At 38.1% G+C, this 25,431-nt stretch overlaps 2 protein-coding genes across 2 annotated transcripts; both read left to right on the forward strand.

Moving 5' to 3' along the window:
* The first annotated feature begins 6,182 nt into the window (after positions 1–6,182).
* LOC143569307 (putative late blight resistance protein homolog R1B-16) lies at positions 6,183–13,373 on the forward strand. The gene is made up of 3 exons (XM_077055260.1): positions 6,183–6,314; positions 10,512–12,316; positions 12,388–13,373. Exons 2-3 carry the CDS (start codon positions 10,962–10,964, stop codon positions 12,875–12,877), a joined length of 1,845 nt encoding a protein of 614 aa, XP_076911375.1. The 5' UTR covers positions 6,183–6,314; positions 10,512–10,961; the 3' UTR covers positions 12,878–13,373.
* A 2,473-nt stretch (positions 13,374–15,846) lies between these two features.
* On the forward strand, positions 15,847–18,291 carry LOC143569312 (putative late blight resistance protein homolog R1B-16). Its single transcript, XM_077055263.1, has one exon. It carries the CDS (start codon positions 15,847–15,849, stop codon positions 18,238–18,240), a length of 2,394 nt encoding a protein of 797 aa, XP_076911378.1. The 3' UTR covers positions 18,241–18,291.
* The last annotated feature ends 7,140 nt before the right edge of the window (positions 18,292–25,431 follow it).

Here is a 25,431-nt window from a genome sequence, read left to right on the forward strand (position 1 = left end):
GTGTCGTGTTCGGGTTGTGTTTCGGGTCAACCCATTTTACTTTCATATACGTATACGGGTAATACTTATTAACTTAGTAATAAATTAAACAATTAATTTCTCTTAATTATATAAAACTTGTTAATAATTTGTGATAAACCTAATTGTTTTTGTGTATTTATCTCTCATTCTCGATTAACAAACTTAGGTTCACATATTTAGCCTAAGATAAGAACAAACAACCGAAATAACCATAGAATAGATAGTTAGACTTAATAATGTAAAAATGTTTGAAGTAAAAAGTAGATAAAAGTAGTATAAAAAAAGTTTTACTTTTAAAAAATTGATATATGAAAAATTAAAAATCAAAATATTTAACTTTAAAATTTAACACTTATTATCTCTATAATCAAAATATTAACTTCTCTAAAGATGTTAAATAAGTTAACAGGTCAACCCACTTTTTAACGGGTCGGGTTCGAGTTGACCTGTTTTTTAAACGTGTCGGGTTCGGGTTGACCTGTTTAAGAAAACGGGTCGTGTCGACCGACCCAAAACCTATATTTTTTCGTGTCGGGTTCGTGTTGGATTTCGGGTCGTATCAGGAGTTGACACCCCTACCTACAACCTTACAAAGGACTTCACATGTGGCCCGACTTTCTCTCTCCTTCCTCACATACACATACACACACCCACACACACACACTATATATATTGTTTTAATTTTTTAATTGGATTTGTGAAGATTTGCTGTGGGTTTTTGAGAAAAAGTTGGAATAGGATGTAACAAAGATTTGCTGTGGGCTTTTTTAATTTTTTTCATGGTCTTTGTTTTAATTTTTTAATTGGATTATGTGTCAGTTTGTATGAGTTTATTGTTATAGTTGCTCTTAGGATACTTAAGCTAAAATGGTGTCTTACTCGTTTGGCTAGGAGCTTGCTAGTGTCTGATTGGACGATTGGTTAGGCTCCAAAGGGGCCTATATACTTTGGTGTGTAGGATACAAAAGAGCCTTATCTTATGCAGACGTCACATTTTTAGATTGTTCGCTCTCTTCATGCTTCTTTGTAGCTTAAGTGCGACACATGTGATATAACGACGCTGGCAAATTATTATTCATGGGCTTTAGCGTTACACTAATTGCCGCCTAGTGGTGCCTAACAAGATTAGGCGTCTTTGTTTCATTGGATTTTCCTAGTTTTAAAAAGTTGTTTTTCATTGTACTTTCGTAAATTTTTTGATCCATGTTTATCTATCTCAAAAATTTTCTGTTATAAATTTATGACTTTATGAAAAGGCATGTTATCATATATATATATAAAGAATAAAATTCGGAGTTTCGGTGGAAATTTATCTTTATGTGTTTGAAAGAACACATGGTATTAATTATCTTTGAATGTATTCATTATCTATTACTATTAGTTGATCATCGCTTCTCGGGTTGTTCGGTCACGTATGTGGTGTGGGAGTTTATTAGGTCTCGGTGTAAGGTGCACTTATTTATGCCTTCTCGGCTAAATATTTGTTGGAGTTAAGCAAGTGGGGTTGGGAGATCAAGAGAAGAATGTGTTCGTTCTAGGGTTGTGATAATTGCATGTTGGAGATTATAGAAAGCCCTTTAACGAAAAGCTTTTTGGAGGCAAAGAGACTAAGACAGAAGAGATAATTGGTCATGATATCAAGTCCTGGTATCCGTCCTTTTGTTCAAAAAAAGTTCGAAATGCAAAATACATGGAGTAGTCGAATTAGCATCAACTTAATTTTATATGTAAGTTTTGTTCGGTCGGCTCCTCTCTAGGTTGTGGAGGGGGGTGGTGTGGCTTGATTGTGAAAAAAAGATATAAAGAATAACCATTATTTTTGTGTTAACTTTTGCGTAAGGCTAAGGGTATACTTTAGAAACACCAATAATGGCACTGAGGTCACTAAAATACCACGTCCCCACCCCATACACTAGTTATGGGGTCCCAATCACCCCAGCCCACGCACAACATTGCCCAATTAAAATTTTCTTCTTTTTACGTTTATTTCTTTTTGTATTTAAATTCCATACACAGAGGAATAGTGAAGAATGAAGTACAACATAGGTAGAACGTGAGATTGAAGGGTTTTAAAAAACCTAAGATTACACTGATATAACTAATCAAACTGGTGAAAAATAAAGTGTGTCATGTAGCCTAATCATTGCAAATTGAATTTTCAATCATAAGATAATAATAATAGAAATATATCGACCACATGAAAACAGTTTTGTTGGATAAAATTAAACCAGGATCTGACCGTACGTTTACCATTCTTTCCGATCACAAGAAATTAGTAGTTTCTTCCCATATCACCCAGTTCGATCATCATTATTTGAGGTTACTTCTTCTTATACTCTAATTAATCATATATACTAATTTAAAAACAAAAGGATTAAATAGTGAACATGAAATAACTAATTTAAAAATGGTTAATTAGAGTTGGAATCGAACATGCGTGGATGAAAATTAGATAGGTGGGAAAGATTGGATGGTTAAGGCATAACCAACAGGACAACGTAGAAAAGTTGTTAGATAACCAACTATTTTTAATATATATATATATGATTATGCATATATATAAATACCGAAAATTAATTAACAGAGACCCTCATTTTTCTGGGGCCTCAAGCCCTAGCTTTACCTACTAATACAGTAGGGCCGCCTCTGGATAAAAAGGTTGGTTTTTTTAGGTAATTCATAATCTTGTTGTTTGGTTTATCATCCTCGGATGCATGGAGATAAAACTGTTAGGATTAAACGCACACACGAACCGAACACGACACGAAAGAAATAACGACACGAGGATTTAACGTGGTTCGGTCTAAACTGACCTACGTCCACGGGTGGCAACTAGGTATATCTTTATTGAGTGACAACGATTACAATTACATAACAATCATATATATAGTGAAACACTTAGGGTTTGTATCTTATTAAACAAGAAATCCAAACCGGACCGGGCCTGCCCTTTGGACTTCAAATAATAAACCAGGCCTACACCGAAAAGGCCTACGAAACCAACAAACTCCCACTCGGAGGCCTTGAGTACTCTCGTCTGCACTCCTGATTGTACTTCTGTAATCAAAACATTTAACTTCTAGTTGCCACCGCATTCTCATCAATTAACCTGAAGGCCCGTTGAAGCTCCCCCGGAGCTCCAACACATCAGTCACGACTAAAACTGCCCCTGACCTATTCTCTGTCCCTACCGGCTCCCACCGAAACGAACTACCGGATCCTGAGATACCCTGAGAACAAACACTCTCCATATTCAGCAAGTAATCCACTGGAGAGACTTTTACCGCCGGAATACTGGTTTTCTTAATCCACTGTCGACCTGGAACTGTAACTGAAACACGACTTGTGCTCCCACTGTCACGATGTCCTTTGACTGATTTAACCTTCCTAGCTCGTTCATCCTGAATCTTCACTTTGGCTCTGGGTTTGTTACTTGCAAAACGAACCTTCTTCTGCCCACGAGATTCTGTGAATCGGACTTTTTCTTTCACCAAAACTGAATTCACTCCTTTCGGTGACATATCGACCATATACAACGAACCCAGTTTCTTGCCACGAGCAACCACGAGATTCCCTTTGACTACCTTCCACTGCCCATTCCCGAACATAACATCGTACCCCTGGTCATCCAACTGCCCAACTGAAATCAAACGTTTCTTCAAACTTAGAATAACCCTCATGTCTTTCAAAGTCCAAGAAGTACCTGCTGAAGTGATCAAATCAACATCTCCTATACCCTTAACCCCTAGAATATCATCGTTCGCAAGTCGAACCTTTCCAAAATCCCCAACCTTAAGATTCTTCATCGTTTCACTACAGTGAGTGACATGAAACGATGCACCAGAATCCATCACCCAAGAATCAACGTTATCCTCAATACTAGGAATGTAAAACTCATCCTCTGGGCATTCTCCTGCAGTGTTGACTTCTGTAACGTTCACCTCTTTCTTACCATTCGGACACTGATTCCTGAAGTGTCCATTCTCTTTACAACCCCAACATTTAATATCTTTGCGAGTCCTAGACTGACTCCTCTTCCTGCTCTCACTGCCTCGTTGTTTTCCCCTACCTCTACCTTTTGTGACTAATATATCACTTGATGATTTACTTGAATTTCTGCGTCTTGAATCTTCTCCAAGAATCAAATCCCGAATCCCATCAAAAGTAATCTTTGTAGACGAACTACAAACCGCAGTCACTGTTTGCAACCAACTGTCGGGCAAGGAGGATAACAATAAAAGACCTTGAACTTCATCATCAAACTTAATGCCGACTGACACTAAGCGGGAGAGGTTCGAATTAAGATTATTGATATGCGTTGTAACTGACCCACCTTCTTTCATTCGAGTTGTCACTAGCTCTCTGATAAGATAGACCTTATTTGCTGCCGAAGGCTTCTCATACATGTTGGATAGTGCGTCCATCATACCACGGGCTGTGGTTTCTTTCATGACGTTAAACGCCACATCTTCCGACAACGATAATGTAATACAAGCCCTAGCTTTCTTGTCTAACTTATTCCACTCTGCTTCTGACAACTTTTCTGGTTTTTCATCCTCAAACACTACATCCAAGTCTTTCTGACAAAGTAGTGCCTCAATCTGCATCTTCCACCAACCGAACTTCTGTCCGTCAAACTTCTGTATCGAAACCTTTCCGTCTTCTGCCTTAACAATGACTAAAACGAAAAACTGGATAAAAACAGAGACAGACACAGCAACACGAGCCTGAACTTAACGATTGTTTTACTGAACTCCGTTAAACAATCAACCTATTTTAAACGCAGCGAAAATACGAACTGAAAGTCAGAAACTTTAAACTGAAACGATAACACCTGACAAACGCGGTTGGCACTGGTTCTTCGTTTCTTTAACGCATCTTCTGATTGACAACGGTTCTTAAAAAAAAAAATAGGATCTTGATATAACCGTTCTTGACTCGTACTTTGACCCAACAATTATATCTTAGCCTAACTAGCCCACTCAAATTAAATAAGCTGATGGCAGCCCACTTAATTAATGTAAAAAACACCTACAAATTTTGGGCCTCCTGCCCTTTGTTAAATGTCTTCCACGTGGCCTAGTATACTAGATCAAAGTTAACACCAAATAAAAAAAACACCTTTCTTTTCATTGTTACTTTGCTGTGAGGAACAACGAGCACAGGAACAAAGAGATTGATGCTTCTCTTTTCCTTGAAAGCCGAACAAGAAAAGTCAAATAGCACAACTTCTTCGTCTTCTCTTTCTCAAATTCAAACATCAATAAAAAAGAAATAATTTCGTTCTTTCAATAATTTGCCGAACCTAACTGAACTCACTCTGCCTTCCTCTTCTTCTCGGATCTGAAATTTGGGCGGTGGTAGTTTTTAACGGCGATGTTGGCGGCGATATACTGGTGGCGGTGCGGTGTTAATTGCCTTCTGATAAATAACATAACCCAAGTCGTGATCTACGGACGACGATGGCAACCGTAAACCCTAACGGCGACTTGCAGCGGTAGCAACAAAAACTAGGTAGCGGCGGTTAATTATCTGCCGACCCTTAACCGATTCTGATGCGGCGGCGACCGGATGGTTCTACGTGTTCTTCGTGTGATCCAAACCTAAGCTCTAGATACCACTTGTTAGGATTAAATGCACACACGAACCGAACACGACACGAAAGCAATAACGACACGAGGATTTAACGTGGTTCGGTCTAAACTGACCTACGTCCACGGGTGGCAACTAGGTATATCTTTATTGAGTGACAATGATTACAATTACATAACAATCATATATATAGTGAAACACTTAGGGTTTGTATCTTATTAAACAAGAAATCCAAACCGGGCCAGGCATGCCCTTTGGACTTCAAATAATAAACCGGGCCTACACCGAAAAGGCCTACGACACCCAACAAAAACTAAGGATTGATTGAAGATTTTTAACCTGAGAACCTCCTAAATTTATATGTTTGTTAATATTTTATTTTTTATTTGTGTGAAATTAGAATTTGGGTTAAACTGGTTTATTTAGAGATAAAGAAGGCCATGAACTTTTTGTACTTCGTATGCCTACCTTTTTTGAAACATTTCCGGTCGTTTGGTAGACGGAGACGGGATTGTTAGAGTCGATGTTCCGTTTCAAAGCCTTGCCAGGGATCTGTTTATAGTTTAAAAAGGGATCATTGTGTTTTGTTCTTCTTGTAACATTTTAAGGTTATCAATAAAACGGAAAAGAGTCGTAATCGTGTGTTGATCATAAAATCTATCGTGTTCTTTACATTCAGGCGAGGATGTACAGGGGAGAGGGTTTTGTTGGTATATGAGCAAATCAAAGCAACAAGATCTGCCTCGGTGCTAGATAAGGCAACAGTGGTTTGTTTCTTTGAACACCAACTCACAACTCCACTTTCGATGGAGAATACATAAGCTGGCACACTTTTTCTATCATCCAAACAACTAGCCCAATCACTATCAGAAAATCAGGATAGTTCAACCTTATTTCCTCGAGTATACCATATACCATAATTCAACGTACCCGAGATGTATTTGAGAATTCTTTTAGCAGCTCCAAGATGAACCTTCGAAGGTGATTGCATGAACCGAGAGACCACACTCACAACATGGCTTATGTCTGGTGTTGTGTGGGTTAAATATATCAATCCAACTACCAAACTTCGATACACAGTTTCATTAGTTTTATCAGCTTCATCATTTACTTGAAACTTCTCACTAGCATTCATTGGTGTGTTCACATCATTACATCCTTTCAATCCAAACTTGGATAACAGATTCTTAGCATGCTTTTCTTGTGAGAGAAATACTCCATGTTTATTTTGTTTTACCTCCAAACCTAAGAAGAATTTGAGTAGACCAATATTGGTCGTTTCAAATTCCTTTTTCATGCCTTGTTTAAACTTGGTTATCAAGTTTGATGATTGACTTGTACATATAATATCATCCACATAGAGACACATATATTAGCTGATCTCCTTCTTCCTCTTAACATATAAGGTCGGTTCATTTTTACTTCTAATATATCCATTCTTGATGAAGTATCATCAATCTTAGAGTACCAAGCTCTAGGAGCTTGTTTCAAGCCATATAATGCCTTCTTCAACTTATATACTTTACTTTCATGCCCAACAACTTCAAATCCTTCGGGCTGTTGAACATATATCTCCTCAGTTAAGTCGCCATTGAGGAAGGCAAACTTAACATCAAGTTGATGAATGAACCAACCCAATTGAGCAGCCACGGACAAGACCACACGAATGGTTTCGAACCTAGAAACCGGAGCAAACGTTTCTTGATAATCTATTCCATGTTGCTGTTAATAACCCTTAGCCACCAAGCGAGCTTTATGTTTTACCACTTCACCTTTGAGCCCAATCTTTATATAGCCGTTTTAACCCGACTAAGTTTTTACCATTAGGCAAATGAACAAGATCCCATGTTTTATTTCTTTCTATAGCATCAAGTTCCTCCTTCATAGCCTTTTGCCATACCTCTTTCGTTGTTGCCTCCTTGAAACATACGGGATCTGTTGCAGTAAGAGCAAATTGACATGTGTCAAAGTCATCATAAACGGGATCCTCCACTTCAGGTGCACGATCATAGATAATGTTTAAGGAATGAATTTTTGGTCATAGAGGTTATGAGGAGGTCCTAGGTGTGGATGTGCTGGAAGATTGGGTATTTGGAGTGAATGTAAGAGGTGTTTCAGGTAGGTTTGTGGCAGAAGTTTGAGATGATGATGCATTTGAATTCGATGTAAGGTTTGATTGGGATTGTTGATTGTCAGGTGATGCTTCGGTATTTTTGGAAGGAGTTGAATGCAATGAGTTATTGGGTTTGCTTTTAATAGGGAATGGATCAATATAGTGAGTATCATAGAATTGTGTTGATGGATCTTTAGTGAAGTCCCATTTAGAATTCTCACTAAATATCACATCTCGGCTGGTTGAGAATTTTTTTTCTTATGGGGTATTAGAGTCTATAACCATTGGATTGAGTAGAGTATCCAATCAAAATGCACCTTTCTGATTTGCTGTCCAACTTTCTTCGATTCTGGGCAGGTATTAAGCAGTGTGCCACACACCCAAACGTCCGTAGATGTCGAACTGTGGCTTTAGTGTTGTTCCAAGCTCCCCACGGTGTTTGATTTGTCAACGCTTTTGTAGGTGCAATGTTGATGAGGTACACAACAGTGGCAACATCTTCAGCCCAAAAATAGTTTGGCAACCCTTTGTGCTTTAGCATGCTTCTTAACAGTTCGATTCTTTCTTTCCACAACTCCATTGTGTTGGGAAGTATAAGGAGGAGTAAGTTCCCGTTTAATCATGTGTGTATCACAAAAGGCATTAAATTCATTAGAAAGAAACTCACCTCCTCTATCACTCCTTAAAACTTTAATTGAGTTGCCACATTGATTCTCAAAAAATGCTTTAAAGATCTTAAACTTGCTGAAAGCTTCAAATTTATTAGTAACAAAGTAGACCCAACACATGCGTGTGAGGTCATCAATAAACAATAAATAGTAGATACTACCACCCAAGCTAGGGACTTGCATGGGGCCACATAAATCTGTATGAATAATCTCACACTTCTTAGTGGCACTCCATGACTTTGAAGCAAATGAGTCCCTTGATTGTTTCCCGACAACACAATCATCACATGATTCAAGTATCTTGACACTAGGAAGTCCTAATACAATACCCTTTTCATGTAAATGTTTCAAACCTGGAGTATTACCTTGAATGTCATAGCTTGGTGGTTGAATCAACTTCGGTTTCGGAGGGTTGACTGTTGCCGGTCTTAGCAGCATCAACAAGAAACATGTTGTTATTGGCAAGCTTCACAGTCATAAGGACAAATTTAGTAGCTTTGCAAGTGACCACACATTGATCATCATCAAAAATAATAGAGTATCCCTTTCTCATCAATTGACCAACACTAAGAAGATGATACTCTAGATCAGGAGCCAAATAAACATCATCTAGCAACTTGTAACTACCATCAGGCATGTCGATCTTGACAGTGCCTTTGCCTTCTACTTTAATTTCCTTCTTGTTTCCAAGTTGAACAACAAGTTTGAAAGAGTTATCAAGCTTAGCAAAGCTATGTTTAAGCCCTGTCATGTGATTAGAACAACCAGAATCAAGAAACCAAAGGCATGTTTTGTTACCCGTTGTTGAAGTACTGGTCATAAGAGATAATTGCGGTTCAGGCACGATTGCCATGAACAACCGTGGCTCCTCTTTTCGGGTTGTCACTTCATCTGTTGCTACATTGACAAGCTGCTTAATGTTATACCAATACTCCCTTTTCTGATGCCCGAATTTGTTGCATATGGTGCACTGAGGAACTTTATTTCTATCGAAACTTCTCCCACACCCTCGTCCTCTGAAGGTGGTTTTGTCTCTTCCTCTTGATCCAGAATTGGATTGAAACCCAATATGAGTCTTATCGAGCATAACTTGTAAGACTTGCTCATTAGTTTTAGCTTGTTTTTCAGGAGCCCTCCTATTTATTCTTTCTTCATGGGATTGTAAAGATCGATCCCATGAGCTTGAGAAGGGTTAGTAGTGATAAATCGTGAGATACTTCAATGGATGGAAAAACATAATCAAACCTAGGGGCTAGACTTCACAGGATTTTTTCCACCACTGCTTGATCTTCGACAGTTTCACCATAAGCTCGTTGTTGACTGAAAATGCTCATAACCCTAGAAAAGTAGTCTCTTCTTCATCTCTCATGCAGAGATTCTCAAAGTCTCTACGAAGCCTGTGTAGTTTGATTGATTGAACATGTGAGTCTCCTTGAAACTCCATTCTGAGGGTCTCCCAAGCGTCTTTTGAAGAGGTTGCAGCAGTAATACGGGAGAATAATTGCTCATGAACGGCCTGCTGAATGATGGCCAGGGAATATGCATCCTTTCTTTGATCATTCTTTCGATTCTGTGCATCTACCTTTGCATCGATACCGGATTCAACCGGATCCCAAAAGTCTCTAGAACTCAAGATCGTCTTCACTTTAATACTCCAATATTCGTAACCTTCACCCTTGAATACTGGAATAGGAAGGGTAGGGTTTGAATTTAGGGTTTGATTGGCCATAGAAGAATTAGGGGTTCGATGAAGTTAATGGATAGCAGAATTATGGAACGGGCGCTTCCACCTGCTCTGATACCAAATATGTTGGTATATGAGCAAATCAAAGCAACAAGATCAAGAACTTGCAAAAGGGATTCACTGATTTCTTATTAATTGAAAAAGTGCATACAATTGAGAACCAAGAGGCCTCTTTAAATAACAAGAAAAAAAGACTTGGTATAAGGATGCAACGGTAGACTCCTTAAGAATAGCTCAACCTGAACTACTAACTACTGAAGTAACGTTGTTGGCCTTTATTTAAACAATGACTTAAGATAAACATAATTAAATAAAAGTACATGACAATAAAAATGATCCCTTGCATGACATGATTCGGTTCATTCTTCAACAGGTTTTAGGCGGGGCTGCTAGGGGCTAGTGGTTTAAGGAAGGTGAACTTTATAAGAGTATATTATGATCCTTTTATAAGTTTGTTTAAAGGTACAAATGTACGTACAATGACCGTCTTTTCATCAAAATGGAACATAATCACAAACTTTCGTGACCAGATGCTTGCATTGACGGAAAAAAGGCTGCATTATTTTTACGTCTAACAGTAAGATGCTATGTTGCAGTCTATATTAATTTCAGTTCCTGATTGTTGAACGTTCATTCTTAACGTAGCAACTTTCTTTTCTGGAATTGCAGTGATCATAGTTACTACATTTCCACCTTCGTGTTTGGTTGTGTAGATATATCATGTTAAATAATTTTATAAAAATTTGCTGGTGGTTAACATTTGTAGAAGTTGATAATTAGGCTGATCAACTTAGTTGCTCTGTGCTCCATAAAATAGAGAACGATGACTGATGATCTTAAGCTTCACATCAAGCAGCTATTCAGCCTCTGGACGAGACAATCTGAAATGTCATCTGCAGCGGAGGTACGAGATAACAAGAGATTGGTTATTGAATCCTCTGTTGGTCTAATGAATTACTTCAGAAACATGATGGTAGGTTATGAAAGTACTAAGGAAGTGCAGGATTTATTGACAAATTTGGAAATAATGTTGTATAAACAAGGTTGGATGTCAAGTGGTGAATTACATTTGAATAATATACTAGTGACCTCTGAACAACTCTGTGACATCAGATACAACTCAAACGTAGAGGAAGAGGCTGTTGTAGGATTTGATTCTGAATCAGAAATACTACTGGATCAACTTACTGGAACGTCTACAAAGAAGTTACAGATCTACACAATTGCAGGAATGGCCGGGCTTGGCAAAACGACTTTGGCTAGAAAACTATTCAATGATCCACTAATCGAGTATATGTTTGACATTCGTGCGTGGACTTGTGTTTCTCAAATATACCTCAAGAAGGACTTGCTACTGGGCATATTAAGCTCTTTCATGAATGATCTTACGGATGAGATACACAAAATGAATGACGGACATTTGGGGGAAAAGTTGTACAGACTTTTTAAAGGTCGCAAATATTTAGTTGTCCTGGATGATATCTGGGATTGTAAAGCCTGGAATGATATCAGAATGTATTTTCCGGATGACAAAACTGGAAGTCGGGTGCTATTTACTAGTCGTGATATAGAGATGAGTTTACATGTGAAGCCTGCAAGACCTGCTTATGCTTTGCGACTTCGATCTCAAGATGAAAGTTGGGATATATTTATGAAGAAGGCATTTAGAACAGGAATATGCCCTAGTTACCTGGAGGAACATGGAAAGGTGATAACAAGAAAATGTGAAGGTTTGCCTCTTGCAATTGTGATAGCTACAGGTCTTCTTAAAAATAACTGGGCACCTGATTGGTGGATCCAAATTGCAGCGAGTCTAAGTTCATTTATGGTTAGTGATCCAAGCCAATACATGGACTCGCTGGCTTTAAGCTACAACCATTTGCCTCCTCACTTGAGACCATGTTTTCTTTATTTAGGAGCATTTCCCGAGGACTACGAAATCTTTGTGACAAAGCTGATTTGGCTGTGGATTGCTCAAGGATTTATTGATCAAACTGGAAGCAGAATCTTGGAGGATGTTGCGGAGGATATCTTGATGGATTTAATCAAGAGAAGTCTGGTCATGACTCCCACAATGAGGTCTGATGGGCAAGTTAAAACATGTCGTGTCCATGACATTTTGCACGATTTTTGTTTAAGAAAAGCTAAGGAAGAGAACTTTCTGCCAAACAATTATAAGTAAGAGGAAATTGTATTTTCTTGACAAACATTAACTTCCTAAATGAAGAAATGCTGATCATACTTTACAGGTATGGCAAGCTCTCATCAATGCTTTTCTCTCCATCGGAGCTAGGAAAAGTTCTTCTGGACGGCAGATCATGTCACATCGATACATATAAATCTCTCAAGATTCTAGATGTGGCCTCTATCCCTATTTCCTCGTTTCCTTGTGAGGCAGTGCAACTTATTAATCTGAGATACCTGGCCATTCAAGCACATGAAGGAAGTCCACTACCATCAATATCAAACCTTGTCTACCTACAAATGCTGATAATATTATCAAGGAAGAATATGCTCATACCAAAATCCATTTGGAATATGGTAAATCTGAGGCATCTATATATCAAATCAGGTGAAAATATAATCGAAGACCCCTGTTTTATACAAGTGAAAGAGAACGACGGTTGTCCGGGTTTACTGGCAAACCTGCAAACCTTATCCCATGTAAGTCCTCGATCTTGCCGGAATATATTTTCAAGGATTCCCAATCTAGGAAGCTTGGGCTTTGTGGACCATTAATATCAAGTCTTGGTGATCTTGAATTTCCAAACTTAAGCTCTATGGAGCACCTTCAAAAGTTGAAGTTATTAAACACGCTTGTATTTCCTGAAGCAACACGATCGTGTAATCCTCTTATGTTTCCTAAAAATCTTAAGAAACTAACGCTATCAAATACTGGACTGGATTGGGAGGAGATGTGGACCTTTGCGTGGCTTCCTAACCTTGAAATTTTAAAACTAAAATTTCATGCTTGCGTAGGAGAGAGGTGGGAATCCGGGGATGCAGAATATAAGAAACTTAAGTTCTTGAAATTGCAGGATCTTGATATTAGGGAATGGGTTAGTTCAAGTGATAACTTCCCTAGACTACAACGATTGGTGGTTCATCGTTGTCTAAAACTAGATGGTATTCCATCAGATTTAGGCAAGATTTTGACATTGGATGTGATTGAAGTAAGCGGATGCAGTAGTTTTGCACATGAATCTGCAATGGAAATTCAGAAAGAGCAAGAGATGGTCGGAAACAGCTTCTTAAAAGTCCATGCAAAACCATAACTATAAATTCAGTACGGTTGATTCAGTCAATTTTATTGAAAGAATGATTATGTAAAACACTAATAACAGTTGTTGTAACACGGACGCCATCGTTGGAAAGTTCAACAAGTTTGTCAGATTACTTGTTGAAAAGCAGCCTTTCGAAGAAGACCCAGATGGTGTATTTGACTATGAGCCCGAATGCGAGCGGTGAGAAGGAAATAAGACAAATACCAAAAGACTAGAGGGAGATTGTAAGGCCTGGTTTTGTTAATTTAAGTCTTTTGTATTTGTATAACTTTAGTTTACGTTTATGTTCGTTTACGATTGAAAGTTTTGGGCCCGAGGCCTCTTGTACTTGAAGCCCATTGGACATTTATTAATGAGATAGGTGTATGACAATAAACACACTATATATTGTGTGTGTATGGCATACACCAACACAACCCTTGCAAATATTGCATCCAACCATTCCATATTCTCTCTAAGTAACTAAACTCTCTCTAACCCCTCACATCCCCTAAAACTTTCGCCCCTCTCTACACGCACAAGATCCACGATTTCGGTTCAACTAGTTATTTCCGCCAACTAGTTGTGAGGTTGATCCAAGAACAACTAGTATCTTAGCTTGTTTTGTTGTTTGATCCGGTCACGGGACCCACAAAGAGACTTAAGACAAAAGAGATAATTGGTCATGATATCAAGTCCTTGGTATCCTTTTGTTCAAAAAAAAATTTCAAAATGTAAATACATGGAGTAGTCGAATTAGTATAAACTTAATTTTATATGTGTAAGTATTGTTCGGTCGGCTCCTCTCTAGGTTGTGGAGGGGGTTGGTGTGGTTTGATGGTGAAAAAAAGATATAAAGAATAACCATTATTTTTGCATTAACTTTGGCGTAAGGCTAAGGGTATACCTCAGAAACACCAATAATGACACTGAAGTCACTAAAACACCACGTCTCCACCCCAAACACTAGTTATGGGGTCCCAATCACCCCGGCCCACGCACAACATTGCCCAATTAAAATTTTCTTCTTTTTACATTTTCTTCTTTTTGTATTTAAATTCCATACACAAAGGAATGGTGGAGAATGAATTACAACATAGGTAGATCGGGAGATTGAAGTGTGTCACATAGCCTAATAATTGCAAATTGAATTTTCAATCATAAGATAATAATAATAATAGAAATATATCGACCACATGAAAACAGTTTTGTTGGATAAAATAAAACCAGGATCTGACCGTACGTTTACTATTCTTTCCGATCACAGGAAATTAGTAGTCTCTTCCCATTTCATCCGGTTCGATCATCATCATTTGAGGTTTCTTCTTCTTATAGTACTCTAATTAATCATATATACTACTGAAAATGTTACTATTTAAACAAAAACATATGTGTGTTTTTATGTTCAATCGTACTAAAAATGGTAATCAAGGCACATATATCATGCAATTTAAGCGTCAAGGTTTTCTTTTCTTTTTTAATAGCACTGACTCTCAGAACAGACAATTATGATTCTTCTAGTAATTCTGTTATTAATCAGTGTAAAACTCAACTGCCTAAAGACTAATCTTTCTGTAAAAATGTCCGTTTGGTTTATCATCCTCGGATAAAGAGTTTGATTTTTTAGGTAAATTCATAATCTTGATGTTTAGATGTGTGGATACAACTATTGTCCCATCATGAATAGCATGGAGATAAAGCTAAGGATTGATTGAAGTTTATCAAGTTCCTAAATTGTAGATGTTTATTAATTATTATTTCCTATCTGTTAAAAATTAGAACTTTGGTCAAACTGGTTTACTTCCTTTCCAAGGATCTGTTTATAGTTTAAACATTGTGTTTTGTTCTTCTTGTAACGTTTCAAGATTATCAAAGTAAACGAAAAGAGTCGTGATCGTGTTGTTGATCACAAAGCTATCGTGTTCTTGAGTCTTGACTGAGGCTGTTTGATCCAAATGAAGCCTTTAAACTCAGGCAAGGATGTACCTGGGGGAGGGTTTCAGGCAGAGCTGTCATGATCATTTTAAAATTTTGTTTTAGAGGTACAAATTTACAATGATCATCTTTCCATCAAAATGGAACATAATCACAAACCTTGGTGACCAGATGCTTACGCTGACTGAAGAAAGGCTACAATTCTTTTGACATATTTAAGTCACGATAAGATGCAATGTCGTGATAAAATCACAAACACAATCGCAGTCTATATCAGTTTCAGTTCTGGCTTAAATATGTACTTATTGTGCCACGTGTGCTTAGGTTGTTGAATGTTCATTCTTAACATAGAAACTTTCTTTTTTGGAATGGCAGTGATCATAGCTTCTCTTGGTTGTGAAGATAGATTAAAGTTTATTCTATAAAAAACTGCGGGGGGTTAACGTATGTAGGAGTTGATAATTAGACTGATCAACTCAAGCTGCTCTGTCTTCCATATAATAGAGAACCATGGCTGATGATCTTAAGCTTCACATCAAGCAGCTATTCAGCCTCTGGACGAGAAAATCTGAAATGTCATCTGCAGCGGAGGAACGAGATAACAAGGGAATGGTTATTGAATCCTCTGTTGGTCTAATGAATTACTTCAGAAACATGATGGTAGGTTATGAAAGTACTAAGGAAGTGCAGGATTTATTGACAAATTTGGAAAAAATGTTGTATAAACAAGGTTGGATTTCAAGTGGTTTTTTTCAATTACATTTGAATAATATACTAGTGACCTGTGAACAACTCTGTGACATCAGATACAACTCAAACGTAGAGGAAGAGGCTGTTGTAGGATTTGATTCTGAATCAGAAATACTACTGGATCAACTTACTGGAACGTCTACAAAGAAGTTACAGATCTACACAATTGCAGGAATGGCTGGGCTTGGCAAGACGACTTTGGCAAGAAAACTATTCAAGGATCCGCTAATCGAGTATATGTTTGACATTCGTGCGTGGACTTGTGTTTCTCAAGTATACCACAAGAAGGACCTGTTACTGGGCATATTAAGCTATTTAATGAATGATCTTACTGATGAGATACACAAAATGAGCGACGAACAATTGGGGGAAAAGTTGTATAGACTTTTTAAAGGTCGTAAATATTTAGTGCTCTTCGATGATATCTGGGATTCTAAAGCTTGGAATGATATCAGAATGTATTTTCCGGATGACCGAACCGGAAGCCGAGTGCTGTTTACTAGTCGTGACATAGACATGAGTTTACATGTAAAGGCTGCAAGACCTGCTCATGTTTTGCGTCTTCGTACTCAAGATGAAAGCTGGGATATATTTGTGAAGAAGGTATATAGAATGGGAATATGTCCTAGTCACTTGGAGAAATATGGGAAGGTGATAACAAGAAAATGTGAAGGTTTGCCTCTTGCAATTGTGATAGCTGCAGGCCTTCTGAAAAACAAGTGGTCACTTTATTGGTGGAGGCGAATTGCAGAGAGTCTAACTTCATTTATGGTTAGTGATCCAAGCCAATACATGGACACGCTGGATTTAAGCTACAACCATTTGCCTTCTCACTTGAAACCATGTTTTCTTTATTTAGGAGCATTTCCCGAGGACTATGAAATTCCTGTAACAAAGCTGATTTGGCTCTGGATTGCTCATGGATTTATACATCAAACGGGAAGCAGACTCTTGGAAGATGTTGCAGAGGATATATTGATGGATTTAATCAAGAGAAGTCTGGTGATGACTCCGACAATGAGGACTGATGGACGAGTTAAAACATGTCGCATCCATGACATTTTACACGACTTTTGTTTGAGAAAAGAAAAGGAAGAGAACTTTCTTCTAAACATTTATAGGTATGACAAGATCTCATCAATGCTTTTCTCTCCATTAGAGATAGGGAAAGTTCTGCTGGCGGGTAGATCAATTCTTATTGATACATATAAAACTCTTAAGATTCTGGATATAGCCTCTATCCCTATCTCCTCATTTCCTCATGAGGCAGCCCAACTGATCAATTTGAGATACCTGGCCATTCAAGCACATGAAGGAAGTCCTCAGCCATCAATATCAAACCTTGTCTACCTACAAATGCTGATAATATTATCAAGGAAGAATATGCTCATACCAAAATCCATTTGGAATATGGTAAATCTGAGGCATCTATATATCAAATCAGGTGAAAATATTATTGAAGAGCCCTGTGGTATACAAGTGAAAAAGAAGGATGGTTGTCCGGATTTACTAGCCAGCATGCAAACCTTATCCCATGTAAGTCCTCGATCTTGCCGGAATATATTTTCAAGGACTCCCAATCTTAGGAAGCTTGGGCTTTGTGGACCATTAATATCAAGTCTTGGTGATCTTGAATTTCCAAACTTAAGCTCTATGGAGCACCTTCAAAAGTTGAAGTTATTGAACACGACTGTGTTTCCTGAAGCAACAAGATCGTGTAATCCTCTTATGTTTCCAGAAAAGCTTAAGAAACTAACACTATCAAATACTGGACTGGATTGGGAGGAGATGTGGACCTTTGCTTGGCTGCCTAACCTTGAGGTTTTAAAATTAAAGTTTCATGCTTGCATAGGAGAGAGGTGGGAAACTGGGGATGCAGAATATAAGAAACTTAAGTTCTTGAAATTGCAGGATCTTGATATTAGGGAATGGGTTAGTTCAAGTGATAACTTCCCAAGACTACAACGATTAGTGGTTCATCGTTGTCTAAAACTAGATGGTATCCCATCAGCTTTAGGCAAGATTTTGACTTTGGATGTGATTGAAGTAAGTGGATGCAGTAGTTCTGCACATGAGTCTGCCATGAGAATTCAGAAAGAGCAAGAGATGGACGGAAACAGCTTCTTAAAAGTACATGCAAAACCAGAACTATAATTCAGAAAGGATGATTCAGTCACTTTTGTATAAAGAATGCTTATGCATGTAAAAGACTAATAACAATTGTTGTAACATAATATTACCATGAACGTGGGTACGTTTGTTGGTGTTCAAGAAAAAGGTGGACCCTTTTGCGAGGAACCCTTCCAAAGATTAGGTTTAGTTTTCACAGGCGAAGGCGCTCACATTGCACACTACGCTCATGAGGTGTTTGGTAGTCACAAAAATACTTAAAAATTACTTGAATTCTGAAAGTGTATATTAGCGTATCAAGATATCAATGGTGTTAACAAGTATTCAACTATCCATCAGTATAACAAAAAAATATCAGGATTTAAGAGGCCAAGGTGAGGGGCGGATCTAATGCATTGGGAGGGGTAGCACCCGCTACTCCTCAACTTTTCCGACGAAGTAGATCTTCTTTCTTTTTTTTACGTGTTATGTATCTCGTTACCCCTGAGATTATATTATGTTACCCCTCAACTAGTGGAACAACCGGCGACCATTGAAGACCGCCGTCTGTCCGCCGCTACGCCGGAGTCAGGACCACCATCCACCAGCCTGCCTCTGTCGACGCTTAAGAACAAAGGTAAGGTGAGGTAAGAATGGAGTTGTGATGTGTGACACTTGAACTTGTGAATTTATAGAATCCATAGCACACAATTAATGAACTAATTGTTTATAATTGTAGTGTATTGAGAGAGGCAACATACAATAAATGAATTAATTGTTTTATGGGTGTAGTGATATTGGGATGGGTAGCACACAATTAATGAATTAGTTGATTTAATAGTTAATTTGATACAAATAATATTTTTTTTTGCAACTATAAACTTTTATAAACAACCAAAAACCGCGAGAACCAAAACACCAAAGGGCAGCCTCCACAACCCGGAGAGAAGCCCGAAAAACGAAAAATTACATTAAAACAAAGTTACACCAATTAGACCAAAGTAGTGATCTCTTTCTCCCCCTATTTTTGAGACAAAGAAACCCAAAAGATTTAATATCACCAATAATATTTTCAATCTTAACCTCCTTTCCTTCAAAAACTTTTTCGTTTCTCGCCTTCCATAAACTCCAACAAGCTATAATAATTATACCATGGAACACTTCTTTCTCCAAAGCTCCAAGTTTTATCGACTTATGGAGATCAAGAAGGTCTCTAACCGAAAACCCAAAAATTTGGGGCACTTTGCACCAACGACTAATATGCTCCCAGACCACCGCCGCGACATAGCAACCTGTAAAAATATGGTCAGCTGATTCACGACCTATATCGCAAAGACCGCACGTGTTAACGGCCACCCTTAAATTCCTTCTCTCCAACGCCTCGCGGGTAGGAATTCTATTCATCTCGGCCCTCCACGCATGAATGTTGCATTTAGCTGGGACCCATTTACTCCACTTCATTATAAAATTGTTCCCCACGTTTTTATTTTTTATAATTAAGCATTTGACCGAGCTTACAGAGAAAGCCCCATCTTTATCTCCAAGCCAAACCCAAGAATCTGGGCCTTCCTTCCAACCTGCAGCAATCATCATCTGCAAACACTTTTCCCATTCATCCCTTTCCTGTATAGAACTTGGAGCTCTAATCCAGTTCCAAGACCAACTGAAGCTGCCTCCATGTCTCTATAACCTATCATTGACCTTGCACTTTTTTTCTTTTTCCAACTTATACAAATTTGGAAAGGCTTCTTTTAGACTTTGACTCCCAGCCCAATTGTCAACCCAGAAAAGCAATTTCTTGCCATCTCCTAAATGCCCTTTTATCAAATCCATCATATTACTTCCTTCCAGATTTAAAGTATTTATAGTATTAGCTATATTTAGCCAGACACCTGAGCTTCCCTTCTTTCCCGGCACCACTTCTCGATCTCTAATTTGGTTATGGATGGAGTCAATAACATGTCTCCATAACCCATTGTCTTCCGTTTTGTATCTCCAGCCCCACTTAGCTAACAACGAAATATTGACATCTTTAAGCTTCGAGATGCCTAAACCTCCTTTATTCTTAGGACTAGCCACTCTCTCCCAAGCCACCCAATGAATCTTTTGAATATTATTAGACCCTCCCCATAAAAACCTTTTCATAATCTTTTCTAGGTTCTCCACAACTTTGCTCGGCACTTTGAAAATAGAAAAGTAATAAACCAGAAGACTTTCAAGAACCGCTTTGATTAGCACCACCCTTCCTCCGATTGATAAAGAATTTGCCCTCCAAGTAGCTAATCTTTTTTCAAAGATATTCATTTTTTTCAAAGATATACAAAAGAGCTTTATCTTATGCAGACGTCACATTTTTAGATTGTTCGCTCTCTTCATGCTTCTTTGTAGCTTAAGTGCGACACATGTGATATAACGACGCTGGCAAATTATTATTCATGGGCTTTAGCGTTACACTAATTGCCGCCTAGTGGTGCCTAACAAGATTAGGCGTCTTTGTTTCATTGGATTTTCCTAGTTTTAAAAAGTTGTTTTTCATTGTACTTTCGTAAATTTTTTGATCCATGTTTATCTATCTCAAAAATTTTCTGTTATAAATTTATGACTTTATGAAAAGGCATGTTATCATATATATATATAAAGAATAAAATTCGGAGTTTCGGTGGAAATTTATCTTTATGTGTTTGAAAGAACACATGGTATTAATTATCTTTGAATGTATTCATTATCTATTACTATTAGTTGATCATCGCTTCTCGGGTTGTTCGGTCACGTATGTGGTGTGGGAGTTTATTAGGTCTCGGTGTAAGGTGCACTTATTTATGCCTTCTTGGCTAAATATTTGTTGGAGTTAAGCAAGTGGGGTTGGGAGATCAAGAGAAGAATGTGTTCGTTCCAGGGTTGTGATAATTGCATGTTGGAGATTATAGAAAGCCCTTTAACGAAAAGCTTTTTGGAGGCAAAGAGACTAAGACAGAAGAGATAATTGGTCATGATATCAAGTCCTGGTATCCGTCCTTTTGTTCAAAAAAAGTTCGAAATGCAAAATACATGGAGTAGTCGAATTAGCATCAACTTAATTTTATATGTAAGTTTTGTTCGGTCGGCTCCTCTCTAGGTTGTGGAGGGGGGTGGTGTGGCTTGATTGTGAAAAAAAGATATAAAGAATAACCATTATTTTTGTGTTAACTTTTGCGTAAGGCTAAGGGTATACTTTAGAAACACCAATAATGGCACTGAGGTCACTAAAATACCACGTCCCCACCCCATACACTAGTTATGGGGTCCCAATCACCCCAGCCCACGCACAACATTGCCCAATTAAAATTTTCTTCTTTTTACGTTTATTTCTTTTTGTATTTAAATTCCATACACAGAGGAATAGTGAAGAATGAAGTACAACATAGGTAGAACGTGAGATTGAAGGGTTTTAAAAAACCTAAGATTACACTGATATAACTAATCAAACTGGTGAAAAATAAAGTGTGTCATGTAGCCTAATCATTGCAAATTGAATTTTCAATCATAAGATAATAATAATAGAAATATATCGACCACATGAAAACAGTTTTGTTGGATAAAATTAAACCAGGATCTGACCGTACGTTTACCATTCTTTCCGATCACAAGAAATTAGTAGTTTCTTCCCATATCACCCAGTTCGATCATCATTATTTGAGGTTACTTCTTCTTATACTCTAATTAATCATATATACTACTGAAAATGTTACTATTTAAACAAAAATATGTGTGTGTTTTTTATGTTCATCTAGTTCAATCGTACTAAAAAATTGTTTTGAGAAAAGTACTTTAAAACCATCCAAATATTCGGAAATAATCACGCTGATTTTAGGTAATCAAGGCACAAATATCATGCAATTTAAGCGCCAAGGTTTTCTTTTCTTTTTTAATAGCATTGACACTCAGAACAGACAATTACGATTCTTCTAGTAATTCTGTTATTAATCAGTGAAAAACTCAACTGCCTAAAGACTAATCTTTGTGTAAAAAATGCCAGCTTGGTTTATCATCCTCGGATAAAAACAGGGCCGGCCCAACAATTTTGGCCTAAAGCGGTGGAAAAGTTTGGGGCCCTTGCCAAGAGTTAGAGAAGAAATTATAAAATTTATAACTTTTAAAAAAATTACCTAGCAATTGTCGTGTTTCGTATATAAAAATACAACATTTTCAACTTTGTTTTAAAAACAAGTTTGATTTATGTATAATACAAAATCAGAAGAGTATATATACGCACACTTTATTTTATTTTAGGTTTATCGAACAATGTGTTTTGTATATGAATTACAAAATTTAGAAAGCAATAGGATTTATATACAATACAAGTTCATGGTGTATATATATACAAGGACATTTTTTTTGAAACAACTGGAAAAAAAATAAAAACAAAAGGATTAAATAGTGAACATGAAATAACTAATTTAAAAATGGTTAATTAGAGTTGGAATCGAACATGCGTGGATGAAAATTAGATAGGTGGGAAAGATTGGATGGTTAAGGCATAACCAACAGGACAACGTAGAAAAGTTGTTAGATAACCAACTATTTTTAATATATATATATATGATTATGCATATATATAAATACCGAAAATTAATTAACGGAGACCCTCATTTTTCTGGGGCCTCAAGCCCTAGCTTTACCTACTAATACAGTAGGGCCGCCTCTGGATAAAAAGGTTGGTTTTTTTAGGTAATTCATAATCTTGTTGTTTGGTTTATCATCCTCGGATGCATGGAGATAAAACTGTTAGGATTAAACGCACACACGAACCGAACACGACACGAAAGAAATAACGACACGAGGATTTAACGTGGTTCGGTCTAAACTGACCTACGCCCACGGGTGGCAACTAGGTATATCTTTATTGAGTGACAACGATTACAATTACATAACAATCATATATATAGTGAAACACTTAGGGTTTGTATCTTATTAAACAAGAAATCCAAACCGGGCCTGCCCTTTGGACTTCAAATAATAAACCAGGCCTACACCGAAAAGGCCTACGAAACCAACAAACTCCCACTCGGAGGCCTTGAGTACTCTCGTCTGCACTCCTGATTGTACTTCTGTAATCAAAACATTTAACTTCTAGTTGCCACCGCCTTCTCATCAATTAACCTGAAGGCCCGTTGAAGCTCCCCCGGAGCTCCAACACATCAATCACGACTAAAACTGCCCCTGACCTGTTCTCTGTCCCTACCGGCTCCCACCGAAACGAACTACCGGATCCTGAGATACCCTGAGAACAAACACTCTCCATATTCAGCAAGTAATCCACTGGAGAGACTTTTACAGCCGGAATACTGGTTTTCTTAATCCACTGTCGACCTGGAACTGTAACTGAAACACGACTTGTGCTCCCACTGTCACGATGTCCTTTGACTGATTTAACCTTCCTAGCTCGTTCATCCTGAATCTTCACTTTGGCTCTGGGTGTAAGGCCCCGAACCCGGTGACCCTACTTTAGCGTCGGATTTACTCATAAACACAGTTCTTCAAATCAGAGTTTATTAAAACTTTTCGCGGAATATAAAACATCAATCATTTGTTACAAAACATTAAATCTTTTCTTTGATACCATAACACAAAACTTTATATTTAAAACATCTTTACTTCTTTCTTCAGATGCCAGCCGTTCAATCCATGCCGTGTGTCATCCTCACGCTAACTCTATAATCAGCTCACCTGCGTGCATACTAAAAGTCAGCTATGCTGAGTGAGTTCTAGTTAATCGAACGCCATACAATACATACACATACATACATATCTGTAGATACATATCCATACTTCACTAGTTACCCTTCTGTTCTACATACATACTTGCTACCATACATACATACATATCTACAATCACTAACCTCAGTCCACCGAGAGTACGTTCATAGTTCACCGTCTATACCTGTACTCAAGGTCGTGAACACGTACAAGGTTCGCAGTCCTTACCTATGTTCACCATTTATGGTACGTACAAGGATCGCGGTCCTTCCCTATACCATAGTACATCCACAACACGTACAAGGTTCGCAGTCCTTCCCTATGTTGCAACCTAATTCATAGCACGTACGAGGTTCGCAGTCCTCCCCTATGCTACAAAATCAGCACGTATAAGGTTCACGGTCCTTTCCTATGCTGAAATACATCCACAACACGTACAAGGTTCGCAGTCCTTCCCTATGTTGCAACCTAATTCATAGCACGTACGAGGTTCGCAGTCCTCCCCTATGCTACAAAATCAGCACGTATAAGGTTCACAGTCCTTTCCTATGCTGAAATACATCCACAACACGTACAAGGTTCGCAGTCCTTCCCTATGTTGCAACCTAATTCATAGCACGTACGAGGTTCGCAGTCCTCCCCTATGCTATAAATACAGCACGTATAAGGTTCACAGTCCTTTCCTATGCTGACGCCTATCTACATTACGTATAAGGTTCGCAGTCCTTATCTACGTTTACATATATCATCTACTTCACGTATAAGGCTCGCAGTCCTTAACTACGCCATTACCAGCCGAGTCTATGTCCGACAGAAGCTAGAGGGATTTGCCATCCTAACTTACTATGTCGAACGTAGAACTCACATGCCATTCGTGTATCTATATACACATACTTACATTATAACATAAGAACACTCTAGGCATTCTTTACCTCATTCATTTAACAACCATACCCCTTGTCGTTACGTGCAATATCCGAAGATCGTTCACGCCCCGACAAGTATTTATTTGAAATATTCTTACATCTTCGATATATAATATTCGTACCTTTATTTTTAACCTAACAGTACGCGCAATATCCGGAGATCGTTCGCGTACCGACAAACAATCATTCATATCTATCACACAATCACATATGACATACACTTATCACTTAGGATAAATGTATTAACAACACATCGAGTATGCACACAGCCCCGAAAACATAACAAGGAATGGGGCTAGAAACTCACCTGAACACGGTTACGTTCACCGTTGATCGTAATCCCTTTCTTCAGCTGTGCACGGCTGACTGTATAACAAGTACACGTATCAAACAACTATCACTACTCATATCATCTTTCCAGTCTTAACTACTACCCACAACGAACGGGGGTCCGGGGGCAGCGCCCCTGGCAGCTGGGTCTAGGGGCGGCAGCCCCTAGCAGGGTCCAAGGGGCAGAGCCCCTGGCTGGGGTCAGCTTGAAAAAATTTTATTTACATTAACTGTCTTAACACAT

The sequence above is a fragment of the Bidens hawaiensis genome, unplaced genomic scaffold, assembly GCF_021521415.1.
Source record: "Bidens hawaiensis isolate Kalapana, Puna unplaced genomic scaffold, B.hawaiensis_p1.1 tig00024447_1, whole genome shotgun sequence".
NCBI classification, from domain to species: domain Eukaryota; kingdom Viridiplantae; phylum Streptophyta; class Magnoliopsida; order Asterales; family Asteraceae; genus Bidens; species Bidens hawaiensis.

What these genes read in the sequence shown, in the direction of transcription:
- LOC143569307 (XM_077055260.1), top strand. Translation starts at nt 10,962, where the DNA reads ATGACTGATGATCTTAAGCTTCACATCAAGCAGCTATTCAGCCTCTGG. An exon ending in TTTCTGCCAAACAATTATAA is followed by an intron (nt 12,317 to 12,387) that starts GTAAGAGGAAAT and finishes CATACTTTACAG; the next exon opens with GTATGGCAAGCTCTCATCAA.
- LOC143569312 (XM_077055263.1), top strand. Translation starts at nt 15,847, where the DNA reads ATGGCTGATGATCTTAAGCTTCACATCAAGCAGCTATTCAGCCTCTGG.